Raw genomic sequence first — 20,852 nt, 5'->3', positions numbered from 1 at the left:
TACCGACTAACAGCATTTCCAAAGATAGAGCGAATATTGTCCACAGTTGTGGCACCAGGTAGAGTTCTAATGTCAGCTACTGTCTCGCCTTGCTGAAAAACAAACCGTACAGAAGATACAAATGATTTACTGTGCCATGGTTGTAACTGAAACATATCCTTATCTCCACAGGCAAACTATTAAAAATCCCCTTTTTTCTTTTCATAACATACTATTCCCCATGAATGAAGAACTTACTTTTTTAACTGAGAAACTAATGCCTGAATTGTGGATTGAATATCTAGAAAAGAAAAACAAGATAAAAGAGTAAGCAATGAGTGGCCAAACGCACAACAGATGTCAGAGCCCCCGTTTAATTAAATAAATTGGTGGAGTTGAACGACCTAAACAAACATATGTACATACAAAACCATCTCGATATATCCTACTTTACCCACAGGAAAACAAACCAGCAGAGACTTTATGGAGATATCACTGCTAAATGTGACTGATTCAAACAAAACACAGGGTTCCTGCCTGCTTTTATAGGTTGCTTACTAGACTCAAGGATATCTTACCACAATCTTTTCTTCACCTGCAGTTTTATTTTCACAGAGCCTCAAAAGGTCTGGGTTGCCTCAAGAACATCTGGAGAACCTAGCTTTAACAACGCCTGCACACTTTTATTCTCTCTCTGAGCCCTCAAATACACCACCTTTGTCAGCTTCTTCATTGCCCCTAGGTTCTGTTCCAGTATCTCTCAGCCTTTTCTTCATTAGTCATTATTTATTACTCCCCTTTCATGGGCCCCATGAACTGAAAGATTGTATCTAGCAAAATGCATTCATTAAACAACAATATTTCACTTTACCACACCTATAACCAAAACAGCTGATCTCCTTTATTTTCAGGAGATAATGAATATTCCAACACTGATTTATACAATTTCAGGGAAAAACAAAAAACTTGACATATAAGCCATTTTATTACAGGCAAATGTTTGATTCATTTTAGATTTTTTTAGAAACACTGACACATTAACCCATCTCTATTACAATTCAAGGACACATGGGTTCAGAGAGCCCATGCTGGAGCCATTTGTAGCAGTGAATTAAATCTATCATGGACATAATGTTGTTTTCATCTGCCCTGAATCCCCCCTCCTCCTTCTGATAACAGCCTCTAATCTTCCTTTGGGAAACTACTACCTCTTTCCCATTCCACTTGATGTACCTTTAGTAAGACTGCCAATCAAGAAATCTCCCCAAAGATGTGGGTACATTGTCATGTGACCTAAGCTATGCCAATCAGATGCACTCTTGGAGGAAACAGGCTCTAAAGCAGTCAGGAAAAGAATAAAAACAATTGGAACAGAATCATGACATTAAATCCCTGAAGCAACCCTGGTTCTTGTTCTCTCCAAGGAGCAGCTGTCCACACCTCTTCCCATGTGGTGAGTAATTCCTAGCCTCCCAATAAATTTCTTTTCAGCTCAAGTGGGTTTTGCATACCACCAAAGAACTATCATTGACATAAAAACCAACTGCTCTTTCCTGGGAAGTCTGAGAAAAAGCCCAGAACTGGTAGACTAAACCTCATCCAGAAGCAATTGGTAGGCTAGTGTTGCTGTTTGCCATCTAGCTCAGCAAATGTTCTCAATTTATAAGCACTGGAACCCATTCCTTTGGTGACAAATCTCAGAGACCCACTCCCAGATTTTGGACTGTACCTGCCAACAACTTCCAAAATTTTCCCATACTCTTCACTTGGATTTTTTAAAGCTTTCCTCCTTGTGGCTATGTTGTAAAAAAGGTCTTCCACCTGAATAGAAGATTGATTTTTCTTGTAAATTCATAGAAGTACATGGAAATAAAGACCCAAGTTGTTCACCTAAAGCTGGTTCTTAAGATAGTGAATACAATTATATTTACCAACAGCACATTCTAAGCACTGACTGGGGGGAGGAGGCAAGGGATAGAGCGGCATTCACAAAAAAATTATAAGATATTTTTCCTGCCTTCCATATTCCTTCATTTATTTCTCAAGTATGTACTGGGGGATATCTCTATGTCAATATTTTTGGTTTGTGCTAAAAATATGAAGACAAAGCCCAGTCTTGCTCAGGAGAGCACATGAATCCTGGTACAGGATTCCTCTTAACATGCACTACGAAGCACACATTCATTTCTGCCTCCTGCCTGCCTCATCATGTCCGAGGGTTAGACAGTTTAGAGTGGCCTTAAAAAAAGATATGCTCTAGCAGGGCTGGGGTTGGAGGGGTGGGATGCATCACATGACAATAGGGTGCTTTGTGGGATCACAGAATGAAGAGAAACCAAGGGATGCACTATAGAAATAAGGCAGCATGACAGACTTCCTCCTGACTAATGACAGTCATATGACTCACCAAACACTCTTTAAGGCAGGTGGGCAGGCATTCTCTGTTCCATTTGATAGATGAGAAAACTGAGGGTAAGGGATGTTAAATGACTTGCCTCTGGATACACAACAATTGAGTAACAAGGCTAAAACTCTAACCCACATCTTCTGAAGCCAAACTTAATGTTCTTTCACTGCCAACTATCCTGCCACTGATTTCTGCCATACCAGTAAAGAATCTCCTAGTCCCTTAAAAAGTACAAGAGGGTGGGCAGGCTCCCATGCCACAAAAGCCAATAATCATTTTTCTTGGTTAGAGGGTGATACCCGGGGCTTCTATTACTAGGAAAAATTCATTTTATTATTACCCTGAAAATTCAGAGACAATTTTATTTTTTATTTTTTTGCTTTTTTTTTTAGCAGCTGGCCAGTACAGGGATGCTAACCCTTGACCTTGGTGTTATCAACACCATGCTCTAACCAACTGAGCTAACTGGCCAGCCCTTATTTTTCATTTCAATATTTATACAAGCTCTTTCAACAATATACACTCCCATGCACCATTCTTACCGTGATCTGGGTCCCTTGATTGCCTGCACATGGTTTAGGAGGAGCTTTCAGTTTTCCATCTGAGTAACTTGCTCTAATCAGAGAATATAAGGGATTATGAATATCCAATAGAAACAGAGATAGACACTAACCTAAAGGGTAAAAAAGAAAATTATACCAACAACAGATGAAAATAGTCATGTTATACATCATTTTCATTTCTTACCATTTTCCTACTACTTCCATTATCATTCTAATTGGATAAAAAATGTTCCCTGTTCTAGCAATTGTTGCTTTTCAGTTGCTGAGTTCTGAGCTACCAAACAATAGTTTTGCTATTGCCTAAGACGACAGTAAAATTTTTCAGTAATTTTGCAATCATTTATTGAGGAGCAAACGTTATGTCAGGCTTGCGGAAACATTAGTAATAAAGAAGGTCTTGGAAACCTCTTGATCTATTGAGGGGATAGACTTTTACCTAAGTGCAGAACAATGTGCTAAGTGATCTAGAGAAGCATCTATGTAGCCTAGGGTGGGACTGAGGGTGGGTGAAGACATCACAGGAGAGATGATAACTCATCTGCGCTTCAGGGAATAGTTTCAGGTCGAGACAGCAGGAAAGACTTTCCAGGAAAGGAAAAACATAAACAAAAGCACAGAAGCTTTAGGATACATGGCAGCTGGGAATGTGTGGAGAAAAGAAGCTGGAAAGGTGGACTGACAAGGTGAGGGCACTGGCTGACAAGACGGTGACTCTGGATTTCATCCTACCACAGAAGGGGAACCACCAGAGGTCTCAGGTAGGGGCATAAACAGGACCCCAGAGGTCAAGAAGGGGGATTTGTGAAAGAGGACTTGTACACCAGGCTATCTAGGAAGACATTAATACGCTCCTGTCTCCCCAGTTTGTGAGAGGGGATCTAATCATATCAGCCCAACCAGATCCAAGGGCACTTAGAATTCGCACTCTGCTAGCATCAATTTTGCATACTCTGAAATGCTACACCTTCCATTACTTCACATAGTTGTCTGTTGAAAACAACCAGAAACAGGCAGAACTGCCCTTTGTTGAAGCTATTTTCTATTTTAATTTACAAACAATCTGTATAATTTAAAAGAAAATTTTCTTTTTTGGCATGAATTAGGTACTCCTACCTGTCTTCAACTAGTGAATGGCCAGTGATGATAAAAACAAAGGTTTAAAAAAAAAAATCCCATTTTTGTTCTGTTCCAAGATCATTCATTAGCCTCTGAAAATTGTGCCAGCACAACAGACACCCTGCAGTCACTCCTGGGAAGGCAAGCCAGCTCAGGTATGCACAGGTGGCTCAAGAGCCAGCTAAGGAACTGTAATCCCAGCCACAGCCCTGTAATCAGCGTAAAGCCACAACCCACTGAAGGGCAAAGGGGCAGAAATAATATTAGCAGCTACCATTTGCTTAGAATACCTATGTGGAATGGACGCCTTGCTAGACACTTGTAACATGTTATATCTTACCTTTTAAGAATCTATGAAGTAAAAGTACCGCCTAATAATCATCCCTGTGGATCATCAATTTATCCATTGGGAAGAAAGAAAACTTACCCAAGATCTCAGCCAAAAAACCCATAATGCTGGTGTTTAGACAGAACTTACTTTGAGATACAAGTAAAAAGTACATTTCAGGGTGAATACATAGAGTAAAAGAGGTCAGCACTATACCTGTATGCGCACTTTCCATCAGCTGTTTTGGTTGTAATAGTAACATGAGCCACATGGCTTATGCTGGCTAAAGCCTAAGGCAGAAAAGGAAATGGACTGAAAGAAAATCTGTAGCACAATTATTAGACAAAGGGAAAAATATATATAAAAAAGTCCAAAAGGAAACACATCAAAGCATTAATGTGTTAATAGCAATTGTGTTCACGTAGTAGAACTACAGGCATTTTAAAAATATTCTGAATGATGCATCTTCCAATAATTTTAAAACCTGCCTTCAGAAATGAATAAGGGAATCACTCCAAATAATTCTGTATACTTTTACTCAGAACTGTTTTTTTCTAAGCAATTATATGTTTGGAAAAGTAAATTTTAAATTATGCAATTGAGACAAAACAAACTTTTAAACCCTACGCCTATTTTTCTCCCCCTTATAACCAAGATTGGTTCTTTGGCCCTCTGGAATCTGTATACTTTACCACAAGAAGGATGTCCTGGGGTGTAAAGATGCAACCCAGGAGCTGTGCTACGACAGGTCCTGTGTGACAGCATCTAAGCAGACAGTAAATATAGCTGTGGCAGGTTCAGTTCATTAAAAGGAACATGGCTCAGACTCAGAGATTACCAGGTCCTAGCTGATTTCCCTGGCTTATATAATTGAATTAATTTTTATCATTAAAAATTGTGAATTAGTTTGAGACCTATGTAAGGAAGGATCTTAAATAAGCACAGTAGTACAATACTACATAACACCAGGAAGAGAGCGTGCCACCTATATATGGCATGGGAGATGGTTCTCCTGCTTTAGGGGCCTTTTCACTGGCAGTAGGGCAAGTGTACAGGTGCACAGACTGGAATCAAACTGCCTGGGATTAATTCCCCACTCTGCCACTTTCTAGTTGTATGACCTGGCCATGTTTCTTAATCTCTCAGTTTCCTCATGTAAAACAGGGTAATAGCAGAACCCACTGTGTAGGGTTATTGTCAGGAGTAAGAATTAATATACATAAAGTGCTGAGAGCCATGGCTGGCACATAGAAATCCCTCAATAAATCTTCCTTGTACAATTACAGTGAAAATAACCCCAAAGATGTCCTACAGCAAGGCCAAGGCTCCAAGAAGCCATGGGCTTGGAAACTGACCCAGGGAGTTGCCAAGCCAGAATAAAACTGTGTTCCTAGAACTTGACCTGAGGCATACTTAAAATCAGGGGCAACAGGGCTAACTGTCTCTTGGAAACTGTTACTAACTGAGACAATTCAAGGGTCACTATGAGCAAGAAGGTGCTTGAGACCACCCTGGTTTGATCTAAATTGATCTAAATTACAAAGACTGGGTCACAGGAGCTTTTAATTTTTTTTTAATTAAATAAAAGTAATACATGCACATGATGAACAATTCAAAAACTACAGGAAGGCCTAAAATGAAAATAGGCTCCTATCCCCTCCCCCACCTTTACTCTCATTCCCCCAAAATAACTACTACTCTAAACAGTTTCTCTAGTCCCTGAGAGCTTCCAGAAAGGAACATAGCCCTGCCAAAACCTTGATTTTAGTCCAGTGAGGCCCAGTGAGACCTATGTCTTCTGACATCCAGAACTATAAGATAATAAGTTAGTGTTGTTTTACACCACTAAGTTTGTGGGAATTTGGGGGGGCAGCAAGAGGAAACTAATACAATTTTTAAAATATGCGTATTTTTACCTAGAAATGCTATTTCAATTAATTTATCCTACGGAACTAATTAAACGAAACACAGTATCTGTACGAGAATATTCATCAGAGCCTTAAACAGGAAGAAAAGGGCAAAGAACATAAATGTTCAACAGGAAACCATTTAAACAAATTATAGTACATACATGTAATAGAATGTAGCCATTAAACACTATGTAGGCCTGTATTTACTGGATGAAAAGAATCCGTAAGGAATTAAACAATAAAAATATAAGCTCCTATTTCAGTCTTAAAATATTTTTATTTATTTTTCTATATCATATGAGGGGTCTTCAAAAAGTTCATGGAAAGTTCTGTGTTATCGTTCAATTCCATTTTTTCACAAACTTTTTGAGTTACCCTTGTATATTCCTATGACACATCATATAGTTTCATCCACAAATATTTCAGTATGTATCTTAACAGATAAACACCACAAAAAAACTCACGGTAATACTTTTATGCCATGAAAATTAGTAAAAATTTATCTTTAATATCATTAAGTAACCAATCTGTGTTCAAATATCTCTGTCTCAAAAATTACAGTTTTCTTAAAAGAGCATCTAGGTAAGATCTACACGTTGGAGCTGGTTTACATGCCTCTTAAATCTATTTTAAAATCTATTGGTTCTTGCTCCCATCTCTACTCTTTTCTTTTTACTCTTACAGTTTATTTCTTGAAGGAAACAAGTCTTTTGTCATGTAGTTTCCCAACCTCAGTATCATTTAGCACTTGTCCCCTATATTTTACATATATTGGTACTTAGATCTAAGTAATGATCAGATTCACATTTGATTTTTTTAATCAAGAAAACCTCACAGGTGGTGTTGGGTACTTCCATCAAGAAATATATAATATCCAGGTTCTCTGTAGGTAAAATAGTTATGGTGTATTAAGTATTTATGAATAATTCTCAGCACTGGAAAGTTAAAGATAATTAAGTTTTGTTCAATCTTGCATATATTTAACAATTGAAAAAGTATCAAATCTTACTTACCTCTGTTGAGAAATATATGCTGACAAATGGCAATGTCCTCACAGGAGGATATTCTACACATTTCTTTAATCTTTAGCTTACCTCACCCCGAAAGCCATAGGTAGAAATACTGGTTAAATCCTCAAAGGACTGCAATTTACTTGTAGTGAACCTCTCACACACAATATCCAGATCTTCTTTCTAGAAATTACCAAAAAATGAGTAAATAATTATGTTACTCATTTTTCCAAATCTTTTTGAATTTTCACTTTTATGATTTAATCCAGGAAGAAATTCCTCTTAGGAGAAAAGTTTTTAAATTAGCAGTAACTTCCTCACTTGGCATTCAGAATATGCCACTGTCTTGGTGTTGCTCCTTCTCAGCGTCATTTGCTGTTTCCATCTCATGTCCTGACCTCCAGACACTGGAGTAACCCAGAATTCCATCCTTGGACTTCTTCTCTATCTATGTTCAGTCTCTTAATGATTTCTTTCAGTCGCTTAGCTTTTTTTAATTAGAAAATTTCCTTATTAAAAATCTACAGATAATTTTCTTGTAGTAAAATATACACAACATAAAATTTTCCATCTTAACCATTTTTAACTGTACAGTTCAGTGGCATTAAGTACATTCACACTGTTGTGCAACCATCACCACCATCCATATTCAGAACTTTTTATCTTCCCCAACTGAAATTCTGTACCCATTAAATGATAACTTCCATCTCCTGCCCCAGCCCACCCACCCCCGGGCAACCATCTTTTCTACTTTCTGTCTCTGTGAATTTGACTATTCTATCAGAACTTTTTATCTTCCCCAACTGAAATTCTGTACCCATTAAATGATAACTTCCATCTCCCGCCCCAGCCCACCCACCCCCGGGCAACCATCTTTTCTACTTTCTGTCTCTGTGAATTTGACTATTCTAAGAACCTCATATAAGAGGAATCATTAATATTTGTCCTTTTGCGACCGACTTATTTCACTTAAAATAATGTCTTCAAAGTTCATCCATGTTGTAGCATGTATCAAAATTTCATTCCGAATTAAGGCTGAATATTACTCTATTATGTATACACACGTGCATGTGCACATGCGTGCACCCACACAGATGCTTCAAAAAGTTCATGAAAAAATAGAATTAAAAGATAATATGAATCTTTCCATGAACTTCTGAAAACCCATTATGTGTGTACCACATTTTGTTTATTTATTCATCTGCTGATGGACACTTGGATTGCTTTCACCTTTTGGCTATTGTGCATAATGCTGTTATGATTATGTGTGTACAAATATCTGTTTGAGTCCCTGCTTTCACTTATTTTGGGTATATACCCTGTTCTTTTGGGTATATACCCAGAAGTGGAATTGTTGGAAGATATGGCAACTAGTTTTAATTTTTTCAGGAATCACCATACCACTTTCCAACGGATACACTACTTCACATTCCCACCAGCAGTGCACAAGCATTCCGATTTCTCTACATTCTCACCAACACTTGGTATTTTCTGGGTTTTTTGAGGGTTTTTTTTTTTATAATAGCCATCCAAATGAGTGTGAAGTGGTATCTCATTGTGGTTTTTATTTGCATCTCCCTAATGACTAATGACATTAAGCATCTTTTACATGAGTCTCATGGCTTTTAATACCATAAAAATGCAGACATATCCCAAATTTTTATCTCCAAACCTCTGCTCTGCACTTCAGACTCACACAGACATCCAACAGGCATCTTAAATTTAACATGCCCCCCATGAACTTCTGATCTTTCCCCAAACCTGCTTTTTCCAGAGTCCTTCCGATCTCAGTAACTGGCAATTCATTTCTATTTAGAGGTCAAAACTTTGAAGTCATTCTTGACTCCCCTTTCTCTCACATCCTCCATCAGCAAATTCTGAGAGGTTTGCCTTCAAAACCAACCCAGAATCTCACTGCTTCTTACATCTCTACTGTGACCAAACTGGCCCAATGCACTGTCACCTCCTCCTGGATTGCTTCAAGAGCCTCCTCACTATTTTCTGCTATGTTCTTCTGTAGTCTATTTTCCACAGAGAAGACAAAGGATTTTTTGTAAAACTCACCAAACCATGTAACCTCTTTGCTTAAAACCCTCTAATAGTATCCCAGCACATTCAGGGAAAAGCCAAAGGTTTTACCATGGCCCACCACGTCCACATTCTCTCTCACACCTTAGCTCCTGTTACTCTTCCCTTGCTCACCCTGCTCTGGACACGCTGGCCTCTTTGCTGGTCCTTAAACATGTCAGGCATGCTTCCATTTCACGGCCTTTGCATACATTGCTCTCTCTGCCCAGACCACTCATCTTTTAAACAGCCTCATGACTTGCTCCTTGGCCTCCGGCAGATCTCTCCTCAAATATCACATCCATTTCAAAGCCTTCCTGAATCATTCAATTCAAACTGTGTCCCTCCCCACTCTTCCACTCCTATCCTCCTCGCTACTTTCATTTTCTCCATAGCACTTAATGTCATCTAACATAAGATTTACTGTACCTGTATGTTTACTGTTTGTCCCCCACCACTACAATGTAAGCACCAGAAGAGAGGATTTCTATCAAAAAACCCATCTGCAAAACCCTAGTTTCCAGAACAGGGAAAAGTTTTTTACCTCTTCCTGCAGAGGTATCACAGGAAGCACATACATACCCTGCTCCTCTGAGATTTTACTTACCCTGATTCCAGTGCCATTGTCTTGGATCTGAATCAACTTCAGGCCTCCCTCTTTAACAACCACTTGAACACTAGTGGATTTTGCATCTAAACTGGCAAATCAAACAGAGAAAATAACTCATCAGTCTGCAACTACTCTAATGCACATATTTTAATATGAGCCAAGCAGTAATAACAAACTCGAATAAATACAAGAGTGCCTGATTAATGTGTTTTTCCTTTGTCTTACAGCCTCAATGACTACACTGTATGAATTTACATATTGTGTGAGAGAGAAGGAAGAGAGGGACAGAGCAACCACCATTCCAGTAGGGCATAAAGCACTATTTCTACTCCTCTCAGAAAGAAAGAAAGTGAAGTTAGAAGTAGGATGCTTTTAGCATATGCCTCTTTACTAATCTTACAGTCGCTTCAACCTTATTCAACCTCAGGTTTCTAAGTGACTCAAATAAGATGTCATTTTAAAAAGCAAAAATTATAAGTGTTTTTCTCTACTATTTCCTATAAGAAAATATATTTATGATGGAGGAAAGAAAAAAATAGTAATGCAGAAATTTCTTTAAGAAGCCAATAAACATTTGAAATTTTTTTCAAATTAAAAATTCTTCAACAATAAAAATTACGGTTGAAGAGTAACCTTCAACCATAGTGCATCTGCTAGGGAAAACAAATTCAGCCTGGGCTGCATTACAAAGAGAAGCTATTGATTCCCTACACAGAAAATTCTTTACTCAGAAATAAGATAATAAGTTATTTAAATATTAAAGAACTTTCTCAGGAGCCTCTGTACTGAAGCTGTATTAGCCATCTCAACTTATGTATTATAAAAAGCATAATTGAACTCCATAGAAAATCTCTGGTACCAGCAGATCACACATCAGGAACACAGATAAGCCAAGCACAGATGATTAGGAACTCCCTATACTGTAGAATGTAATTGATATTGATGATGGGGCCCTACATTTTGTATTTAATTATATAAATGCATTAGGATTAATTATAAGCCTCTGAGTTACTATGTTAAATTTTGTGGTACAGTATTCTGGTATAGTACAATAATAGGCCCAAGTTGTTCTGTCAGTTCATTCTAACATTGTAGAAACAAAAGCCAGCCTCCTCCTCCTTCTACCACTACTTCTATTACTACTACTAAAGTCAAAAGAAAAAAAGTCTCCAGATTCCCTGCTCCTTCTTTTGTCTGCCTTCTAACTCTCTCTTTCTTTCCCTCAGTCGTCCCTTCCGATCCACTGTTCTTTTAGTGGATCAATGTACGGTACAGACTTCACCAACATCAGTTGATTTTAACACAAAGGACGTGACAACGTTTGGGCACATTATGGGCATCTGTCTTTTTTGATATTTACAGCTCACATCCACCTTTCTTTCCACATGTCTTTAACCTCTTCCTTCTACACTGTGACAGTTCTAAGCTTCAGTATCTACGGATGCCCCAAAAGCTCCCCGAAAATGTAAAGGGCAGGAAAACACTAGGTGGGATCATTATTTTGGCAATAGGGGAATCACAAGTTTGCTCAAAGTCCATCAGCCTGTTCTAAAACTCCGACGATTGATTTTTGAATGAAACTCAAAAGGAATTGGGCCCTTAAATGTGTACAACGATTTCTGGAATGAATGATAAACAAGAAACTGATGACATGGTATTATTCTCCGACAGAAGATTCCCCTGCCATAAACCTTTATATTTCTTTAATTTTGCATCTTCTGCATATATAACTTTAAATTGAATAACCTCTTTAATTAACGGTACCATTCCAACAATACTAAGTACATTCCTCTACCTGCGCCCCAAACAACCCTACAAAGGTATCGCGAGAGCGTTCAAAAAACACGCTGTACCCGGAAAAGAAGGAGGGACTGGCGCGCGTCCAGAGACGCCGCGGCCTCCACCGCTGTGGGCATGCGCCGTACACTCCTCCGCCCAAGGCAGAGAGGCGTGTCCGTGCCATTCAGAGGAACGGCCCGTTAAGTTGTAGCCTTTAAGGGAGCCAAGCTCGATTCCCTCCGTACCAGTTCTCAATCATCTCTTTGATGGCATTAGCCGGCCGCTGAATAACTTCCCCTGCCGCGATACGGTTCACCACTGTCTCGTCGAGCCGCCGAATAACCCCCGCCACAAGCGACATTTTGGCGCCAGAGGAGAGCAGGTCACGTTTAGGCGCTCGCCGGAAGTGCCTTCAGCCAATCACTTCCGTGCCTCCTGCTTACGTCTTTCCTTCAACTCGGCACACGCCATTCTGCCTCACCCTCCAGCGGCAGCCATTGATTGGACAACCTGAATGCCAGTCAAGTTTCTTAAGTCCGTGGTTTCCTGTGTCTTTTCGTCCCTCCCTGAAGCGGCAGAAGCTCACTAGCTCGTAGCATATGCGCTTGCGCTAGGGATCACTGTCCGTTCCTCCTATTGGTTAGTTCCTAGGAACTAGACGGAATACGAAATCTCCAGCCAATAGGAACGAACGTACTATAGCAGGAGGCTGGTGTCTCCCCGCTGAGGTGATCTGGCGCAGAGCTGAGGAGGTGCTTGGCGTTGCTCCGGGTCCTCCCCTCTCCTTGAGGCCTGTAAGAGGTTGGCCCTGCCCTTGCGGCCTCCTGCAGAATGTGGATGATGCCCAAAAGAAGCAAGATGGAAGTCGAGGAATCTGTAGTTTTCCGGCCTGAGTGGACACAGCGTTACTTGGTGGTGGAGCCTCCGGATGGCGACGGGGCCCTGTGCCTGGTCTGTCGCCGCCTCGTCGTAGCTACCCGCGAACGCGACGTCAGGCGCCACTACGAGGCCGAGCACGAATACTACGAGCGGTATGTGGCAGAGGGCGAGCGAGCGGCCCTGGTGGAGCGTCTGCGTCAGGGGGATTTGCCGGTGGACGCCCCGCTCACTCCTGAGGAGAGAGCTGTTCGTGCAGGTTTCGGGCTCTGTCGCTTCTTGGCCTTGAAGGGTCGCGGCTGGGGTGAGGGAGATTTCGTATACGATTGCATGGAGGTTTTGCTGAGAGAGGTACTGCCCGAGCACGTAGGCCACCTGCAAGGCATCGATTTAACTCCAGAGACCACAAGGCGGAGGATCCTGAGCATTGATAGGAATCTACGCAGTCAGCTTTTTAACCGAGCCAAGGACTTTAAAGCCTATTCTCTTGCCTTGGACGACCAGGCTTTTGTGGCCTATGAGAATTATCTCCTAGTCTTTATCCGCGGCGTGGGCCCTGGTTTGGAGGTGCAAGAAGACCTTCTGACCATAATTAACCTGACTCATCACTTCAGTGTTGGTGCGCTCATGTCGGCAATCCTAGAGGCCCTGCAGAGAGCAGGGCTTAGCTTGCAGCGAATGGTTGGACTGACCACCACCCACACTTTGAGGATGATTGGTGAGAACTCAGGACTGGTCTCATACATGAGAGAAAAGGCCGTAAGCCCCAACTGTTGGAATGTTATCCATTATTCAGGATTTCTTCACTTGGAACTGTTGAGTTCCTATGATGTAGATATTAATCAGATCATAAATACCATATCCGAATGGATAGTTTTGATTAAGACCAGAGGCGTTCGGCGACCCGAATTTCAGATTTTATTAACTGAATCTGAATCAGAGCATGGCGAAAGGGTTAATGGACGATGTCTGAACAATTGGCTTAGAAGAGGGAAAACTTTAAAACTAATATTTTCACTAAGAAAAGAAATAGAAGCATTCTTGATTTCGGTAGGGGCAGCAGCAATCCAGTTCACAGACAAACAGTGGCTTTGTGACTTTGGCTTCTTGGTGGATATTATGGAACACCTTCAAGAACTCAGTAAAGAACTGCAAGTTAGTAAAGTCTTTGCTGCTGCTGCCTTTGACCATATTTGCACTTTTGAAGTTAAGCTGAGTTTATTTCAGAGGCATATGGAGGAAAAAAATCTAACACACTTTCCTGCCTTCAGAGAAGTTGTTGATGAGCTTAAACAGCAATTTAAGGAAGATAAAAAAATATTTGATCCTGACAGGTATCAAATGGTTATCTGTCGTCTACAGAAAGAATTTGAGAGACATTATAAGGACCTGAGATTCATTAAAAAGGACTTAGAACTTTTTGCAAATCCCTTTAACTTTAAACCGGAATATGCACCTATATCAGTAAGAGTAGAGCTAACAAAGCTTCAAGCAAACACTAGCCTTTGGAATGAATACAGAATAAAGGACTTGGGGCAGTTCTATGCTGGATTGTCTGCCGAATCTTACCCAATTATTAAAGGGGTTGCCTATAAGGTGGCATCCTTGTTTGATAGTAACCAAATCTGTGAAAAGGCTTTTTCGTATTTGACTCGAAACCAGCACACTTTGAGCCAGCCGTTGACAGATGAGCATCTCCAAGCCCTTTTTCGGATTGCCACAACTGAAATGGAGCCTCGCTGGGATGATCTTGTGAGAGGAAGAAATGAGTCTAATCCATAAGCCTTTGCAGTACAACATTGAAAAACTCAACAAGAATTCAATTTTAAAAGCAAAAATTGGTTTGATTTTTCAAGTTTATTAATTTGGATTGTGGGAAAGCACTAAGTTTATTACAAGCTGTCCAAATTGATCACAATTTAAATCCTTGTGACGGTTGCCTTTGTTTCATCTAAAATGGCAGCGTGGGACTGAAACATGAGAACACCACCTTTTGAAAACTTAATGACAAAGTCATTGTCTTTTACTTTTGTGATTGATTTGAAAGTTTAGTGTTGATAATGTGAGTTGAATTAGAAGTCTGTTTTTAAGTTGTTCTGAAGATATATGCCAAAAATGTTAGTTATTTTAATGAAATGTTAAAATTCTGATACATATAGTTTGAAATTATCAACTCTTTAGATGTTTATTTGAACCAATTTACAGAAATTCACGTAGCAAGTTCTTAAGTTTCTGAAGAGGAAGAATGTATATACAGTGGAGGTATTTTGTCTATCAAAATGTTTGTTTGAAACTATCGTAGCAAGTTCTTAAGTTTCTGAAGAGGAAGAATGTATATACAGTGGAGGTATTTTGTCTAACTATCAAAATGTTTGTTTGAAACTATTTTTTTTTTAACATTTCTGAGTCTGAAGTAAATATTGATACATTTCCTCCCTCTCACCCCCCCCTCCAGTGATATTGATATTATTAATAGAGGAACTAATCATATAAAACTTTAGTCAGAGGAGCAAGAATTATTAAGTTGCTGACTTAGGAGGCTTCCTGCAATTTGGAGTTAAGACTAACCAATTATTGGAGGTTTCCCCTCAATTTTTCAGAACTGGGGGCTGTTCTATCAGGTTGCCTATTAAAGGACTATGGTAAGTATGAAATATTGATGGTTGCCAGTTAGTAACTCTATTTCTATTCTAGACAGAAGTTTGGTCCTGGCAAAAAGGGTGAGGATAAAAGGCTTTTGCATTCTAGGATCAGGAGGTTTGAGATATTTTAGCTTGTTTGTCCTATCTGCATGGGTGTTAATGCTTTATAAAGAAATCCAGCTTAAAGGAAACACTTTATTTTAAAATGATATAGTATCAGATTCTGTTAGATGCTAGAAATGGATTTATTCTAGAATTTGAGACTGTCCCACACATTCTGTATCAAAGACAGTGCACAAGTAGAAATATTTAACTCTCAAGAAGCAGCCTTATTCACAGATTGTAGTAATTCTGTATTTTTAGTAAGACATCTGCCTGTGCTAAAGCAGTAATTTTCAAATTTATGTTAACTGTGAAAAGGCGATCTTAAAGTAAAATTTAATATGTAAAACTGATTTAAAAGCAGGACCCAACTTACAGATCCTCTCAAGTACAATATGAAAACTGTTGTGCTAAATCCTATTTTAGTTATTGCAACTCATTATTCTGTGGTCACTAACCCAACAAATTCAAGGAACCAGCATACAACCAAGAATTTAGAAGGAACTGGTGCCCGAGCAATCAAAATAGATGCCACAAGAGCCTAAGAACCAAAGTTGTGTCAGTGGTTCCCAGCCGGAGGCAATAACCCCTCATTCCAGAGGATATTGGCAAATGTATAGAAGCATTTTTTTTAGTTGTCTTGTTTACTGGAGGCTTCTGCTGGCATTTAAGCCTGAAGATCTCTGCCTCCTGGAGTGTAGGGAACAGCCTGGCATGATGATGAATTATCCCTTCCAAAGTGCCAGTAGACCCCCAGTGTAGATTGTTGTATTTCAAAGGACAGGGCAAATTACTAGTAGAAGCAAAATTAGGAGGGCAAGTTGGGCAAACTGACTACTTGATGAGGAGACTAATTCCAACATTCCAAGTTTTCCTGGTAAGGTGCAATAAAGGCATTGATAGGTTCCAGTAGCTCAAAATAGCATTTATCAATCAGTTACTGATACTGAGTCAGATTAAAGGGCTCTATCCTATTATACATAATTGGGACAGAAGAACAAGCATTATATGTTGACAAGATACTTATCAAGAATGGTCGAGTTGAGATTTTGGTTAACAGAGTAAGCTAACTATCTGGAAAAACAACAGTGAAAAACTGAAAAAAACAAAGTATCTACCAGTAATTTCCCAATAGGTTTGAGAATTCTATTTCATGGCAAATGTTTTATTACTTGAGAGAAAGATTGGAAGACCTGAAAGCTGCTTCTGCTTTCTAACCTCAGTTTCTCAAATATTGAAATCTTGTACATTTTGTGAAGTTCCAGTATGTTTTGCTTTAAGGTGATAATAAAATTAGTTTGCATCATATAGTTACTGAGTGAAGGGGGGAGATTTAAGATAAGGATTTTAAATTGACCCTCAGCAATATAGAATTTGCTATAAACTAGTCTTGTTTGTTAAAAAAAAAAAAAGTGTACTTTACTGTTTTCTGTATTAAGTAATTCTGTAACTGCATGGCAGGGTTTTTTTGTTGTTTTTTTGTTTTTGTTTTTTATAAATATTATAGTTGTTACTGGTCCTGTTGTATCAGTGAAAATGGTTAAAATAAGTACCATTTAAAAAACTATGTTACTGCCAGTTACTGCCCTATATCTCCCATTCCTACTAGTTTTCTTGAAAGATTTGTATTCCCAGTCTCCCATATTGCCACTCAGACTTCTCTAACAAGCTTACTGAGTCCTTGTCAGTATTCTTACCCTCTTTGAAATACTTGATTACTTTAGCTTTGAGGAGATACCCTCTCCAAGTATGCTTTCTCAGTGTTCTTTGTAAGCACCTCTTCCCTTAAATATATGTTAGGATTTAAAGAAAAATTTTGTTTTAGGCTACCTTATTCAATATCATCTCCCTAACTGATCTCATCTCCTTCCATGGCTTCAGTCACCACCAATATGCAAACAACTCCCAAATTCCTATCTCTTTTCTAGACTTTTCCTTATTCATGTATCAAGTTGCAACGTAGGTCCACTTTGCTGTCTCACAAACACCAACACCGCATGTCATTGATGTTGCCCCCAAAACTACTTCTGTTTCCTCTTTTGGTAAATGGCACTAACGCTACCAAACATGCAGTTGCCCTTGCCCAAGCCCAAAACTGTCATCCATGACTTTTCCCAACTCTTTAGTGCTGGTCTCCTAATTTAGGCCATCAACCTACATAAATTATAGCAATAGTCTCCTCATTACTCTCCTTTTCTCTTGTTTTTATTTCTTTCCACACTGCATCCAAATTGTTCCAAAGGACCTATCTGGTCATATCACTCCATTGCTTTTAGAGTAAAATCCAAATTTCTATTCATCTTTCTTTTTTTTTTTAAATTTTATTTTTTAATTTTTTTTCCCTTTTTTTTAAATCTTTTTTTTTTTTACTGACCGGTAACGGGATCGCAACCCTCGGTGTCACGCCCGCACTGGGGACCGGCAATGGGATCGCAACCCTCGGTGTTGCGCCCGCACCGCGCTCAACCAGTGAGCGGGAACTGGTCTCCACATGGGATCCGAACCCTCGGTGGGAGCACCACTGCACTCCCAGGCGGCACATTCTCCAGTGCGCCACCGGGCCGGCCCTCTATTCATCTTTCAGGTCTCAGTTTATATGCCACTTCATTTAGGAAGCCTTCATCGATGCTCTCTAGACTAGGTGGCCTTCTGCACACTCCCTAAACACCCTATTCTTCCCCAACCGTACATTTAGCACACTTTATTGTTACTGCTTGTTGTTCACTGCTAGACTGTAAGCTTTATAAGAGCAGGGGCCATATAAGCCTTGCTCTCTGTTATATCTCTAGTGCTTAGCAGAATGCCTGGCATTTCAATAAATGTTTGGATAAATAAATACAGCATTTGTGTACTGTTTTACAATCTTTGAAACTCTTTTACAGTTACATTTGACCTTCAGTCATCCTGCCTTAGACTGTTCACTGGGTAATTTTATCCACATGTTACAAATTAAGAAATGAAGCTAAGTTCTTTTTGACTAGGAACCTCATTTCCAGAATTTAGTGCAGTGCTTGTCATGTGGTTGAAATATTTATTATGTGAATGTTGTTAAGGAAACAAACAAGATTGCAATTTTCACTAGTAAACATAATAAGTAGGAAAGTCAGGATTTAAACCAGGTGTAATTACATAAATCCATTGGGTAATATTAAGTCTACATTCATGATAAAAAAAGTCTTAATTTTTTAACTTTCCAAAGGCAGATTTCGAAAGGAACCTACATATGGAGGAAAAAGGTTGGACAACTATTTAGTGAACTAAGACAATAGTTAAGTAATTAAAAAGTTAACATTCGATATTGGAAAAAGGTAATGCCACTTAAGAGTTAATATCCATTTTTCCTTTTGTAGGCATCAACCCTAGGAGAAAATGGCATGCTATTTACTTACTACTTTCCTTTACAGATGATTTCTTGCTCTTCTGGGGTTTAAAAGTAAGTAAATTTAACAAAAGTTAGAAGAATGACTTAGCCCTTCTGGTCACTAGATATTCAGTTCACTTTCTTCCTTACCTGCAGAATGTCCTCATCACCTCCCCAAGGGATATTACTCAAAGGTAACATCTAGCTATTGTGCACTTTGTAGATTTTCTGTATTTCTTTGCTTTTTTGTTCTCATGCCTCGCTGAACTTAGTTTCTAGGTAACTGGGGCCTTTCAAGCTTAGATGGGAGAGCCATACCATTATTCTCTTTTTCTTTAGCTATTTAGTTCAGTTTAAATGATTAACAAGTGTTACTCTCTTAGTGGGACTTTTGGTCTGAGGCACATTAACTCATTCAGAAATTTTAACAGTAGGTGTTATTTGGTCCTTGCTATAAACCTGGGTTTTACTCAACCTTTGGATTAAAGGATTACTCACTTTTATCTTACTATCTATCTATAATTGAAAAGTTGCCTCAACCTACTTATTTGAATTTGTGAATCTCTATTCCCTTTCATTTCTGCCTGCAAACTGACCAATTCTTTTCTGAGTTCATCTCTTTTCCATACATTTTGTTAAATGCAGCCAATAGCAACCACAAAATATTTTGTTTTCCTGTCTTTTTCTTTAACAAAGGATAGAGTATCTGCCTTCCAGGTTATCTCAAGGGACAGTTTCACCTCTCCGTAATAATTGCCCCTGTGTAAATTATTTCTTCCATCCTCTGACAGCAATTTCCTGAATGCTTGCTAACTAACCAGTAAGCTAACTTGCTGAACTAAATGTTCGGTATTGTAGGGTTTTTTTGTTTGTTTTTTTAAAGCAGGGAATCAGTTTCTGTCAGGATAAGCTAGGTTGCCATGAGGTAACGACTACAAGATCTCAGCATCTCATACAACTTGTTTATTGCAATTTGGCTAGGGACTTTTTTCTATCTCAGGGATTGGCAAACTATGGTCCGTGGGCAAAATCCATCCTGCTGCCTGTTTCTCCAAATAAAGTTTTTTTAGAATATAGCCTTGTCTATCTATATATTGTCTGTGGCTGTTTTTGCTCTACAATGGCAGAGTTAAGTAGTTACAACAGAGTATATGTCTCACAAAGACAAACATTAGCCAGGTGGCCCTTCACAGAGAAAGTTCACTAATCCCTGCTCCAGTTGTCCTCATTCTGGGACTGAGGCTGACAAAGCAGATACCATCTGGGTTATGGCTGCTCATTTTGGGAAATGAAAAAAAGTATGGGAAATCACTTGTCTCTTAAATCATTTTCATTGGCCAAAACAAATCACACAGCCATACCTACATATCAGAGGAAAACCAGAAATATTTGGAAGACAACACTACTGATTCATATATGGTTATATCTCTCCATTTATATAATTTATTTCAATATATTTTTCCTTTTTATTGAGGTAAAACTTTCAAGTGTACAAATATTAAGTGTACACATCAGTAGATTTTTATATACACCCTTGAATGTACCACCCAGATCAAGATAAAATATTTCTAGCACCTCAGTAGGTGCCCTTAATGCCCCTATCATTCACAGATAACCACTATTCTGACCATTAGTGCCAAAAATTAGTTTTGCCCATTTTAAAACTCTCATGTAAGTAGAATAATTATATTCAGTCTTTTGTGTCTTTTGTTCAACATTATATCTGTGAAAAGAGTCCATGTTGTATGTAGTAGCAGTTCATTTTTTACTTCTGTGTAGTATTCCATTGTATGACCATACCATTCTACTGCTGATGGAAATTTGAGTCGTTTCCAGTCTGTGTTCATTATGAATAAAATTGCTATGAAAATTTTCCTATCTTTCAGTGAACATGTGCACCCATGCCTCTTGATATACTCTGGTATATAACCTGCTTCCATATTTCCCTCATACAATTTATTCTCCACACAGCAACGAGTGATCCTTATTTTAAAATACAAATCACGCCATACGACTTCTCTGCTCAAAATCACCCAATGACTTTGTATCACTATTAGAATAAAATCCAAGGTCTATATCGTGGCCTGCAAGGTCTCGCATAA

General features: G+C 39.0%; 2 protein-coding genes and 1 non-coding gene across 5 annotated transcripts in view; 1 reads left to right on the top strand and 2 right to left on the bottom strand.

Annotated features, from left to right (window-relative positions):
- Positions 1 to 12,327, bottom strand: part of MLH1 (mutL homolog 1) — a 48,676-nt gene extending 36,349 nt beyond the window's left edge. For all 3 annotated transcript variants that reach the window (XM_008589893.1, XM_008589892.1, XM_008589894.1), the window contains exons 1-8: positions 12,015 to 12,327; positions 9,988 to 10,078; positions 7,398 to 7,496; positions 4,610 to 4,683; positions 2,929 to 3,001; positions 1,709 to 1,800; positions 238 to 280; positions 4 to 92 (exon numbers count right to left, since the gene is read on the bottom strand). In XM_008589893.1, the coding sequence (XP_008588115.1) occupies positions 4 to 92; positions 238 to 280; positions 1,709 to 1,800; positions 2,929 to 3,001; positions 4,610 to 4,683; positions 7,398 to 7,496; positions 9,988 to 10,078; positions 12,015 to 12,130 (677 nt within the window). In that variant the 5' untranslated portion in view covers positions 12,131 to 12,327. The remainder of the gene's footprint in view (positions 1 to 3; positions 93 to 237; positions 281 to 1,708; positions 1,801 to 2,928; positions 3,002 to 4,609; positions 4,684 to 7,397; positions 7,497 to 9,987; positions 10,079 to 12,014) is intronic.
- On the bottom strand, positions 2,783 to 2,857 carry TRNAI-GAU. The gene has a single exon. It is a non-coding gene; the product is annotated as a tRNA-Ile (tRNA).
- A 183-nt stretch (positions 12,328 to 12,510) lies between the features above and the next one.
- Positions 12,511 to 16,956, top strand: EPM2AIP1 (EPM2A (laforin) interacting protein 1). Its single transcript, XM_008589891.1, has 2 exons — positions 12,511 to 14,885; positions 14,971 to 16,956. Exon 1 carries the CDS (start codon positions 12,601 to 12,603, stop codon positions 14,425 to 14,427), a length of 1,827 nt encoding a protein of 608 aa, XP_008588113.1. The 5' UTR covers positions 12,511 to 12,600; the 3' UTR covers positions 14,428 to 14,885; positions 14,971 to 16,956.
- Positions 16,957 to 20,852: the final 3,896 nt, after the last annotated feature.

The sequence above is a fragment of the Galeopterus variegatus genome, unplaced genomic scaffold, assembly GCF_000696425.1.
Source record: "Galeopterus variegatus unplaced genomic scaffold, G_variegatus-3.0.2 Scaffold5732, whole genome shotgun sequence".
Taxonomy (NCBI): Eukaryota; Metazoa; Chordata; class Mammalia; order Dermoptera; family Cynocephalidae; genus Galeopterus; species Galeopterus variegatus.
This window is presented reverse-complemented; position numbering and strand designations above follow the sequence as displayed.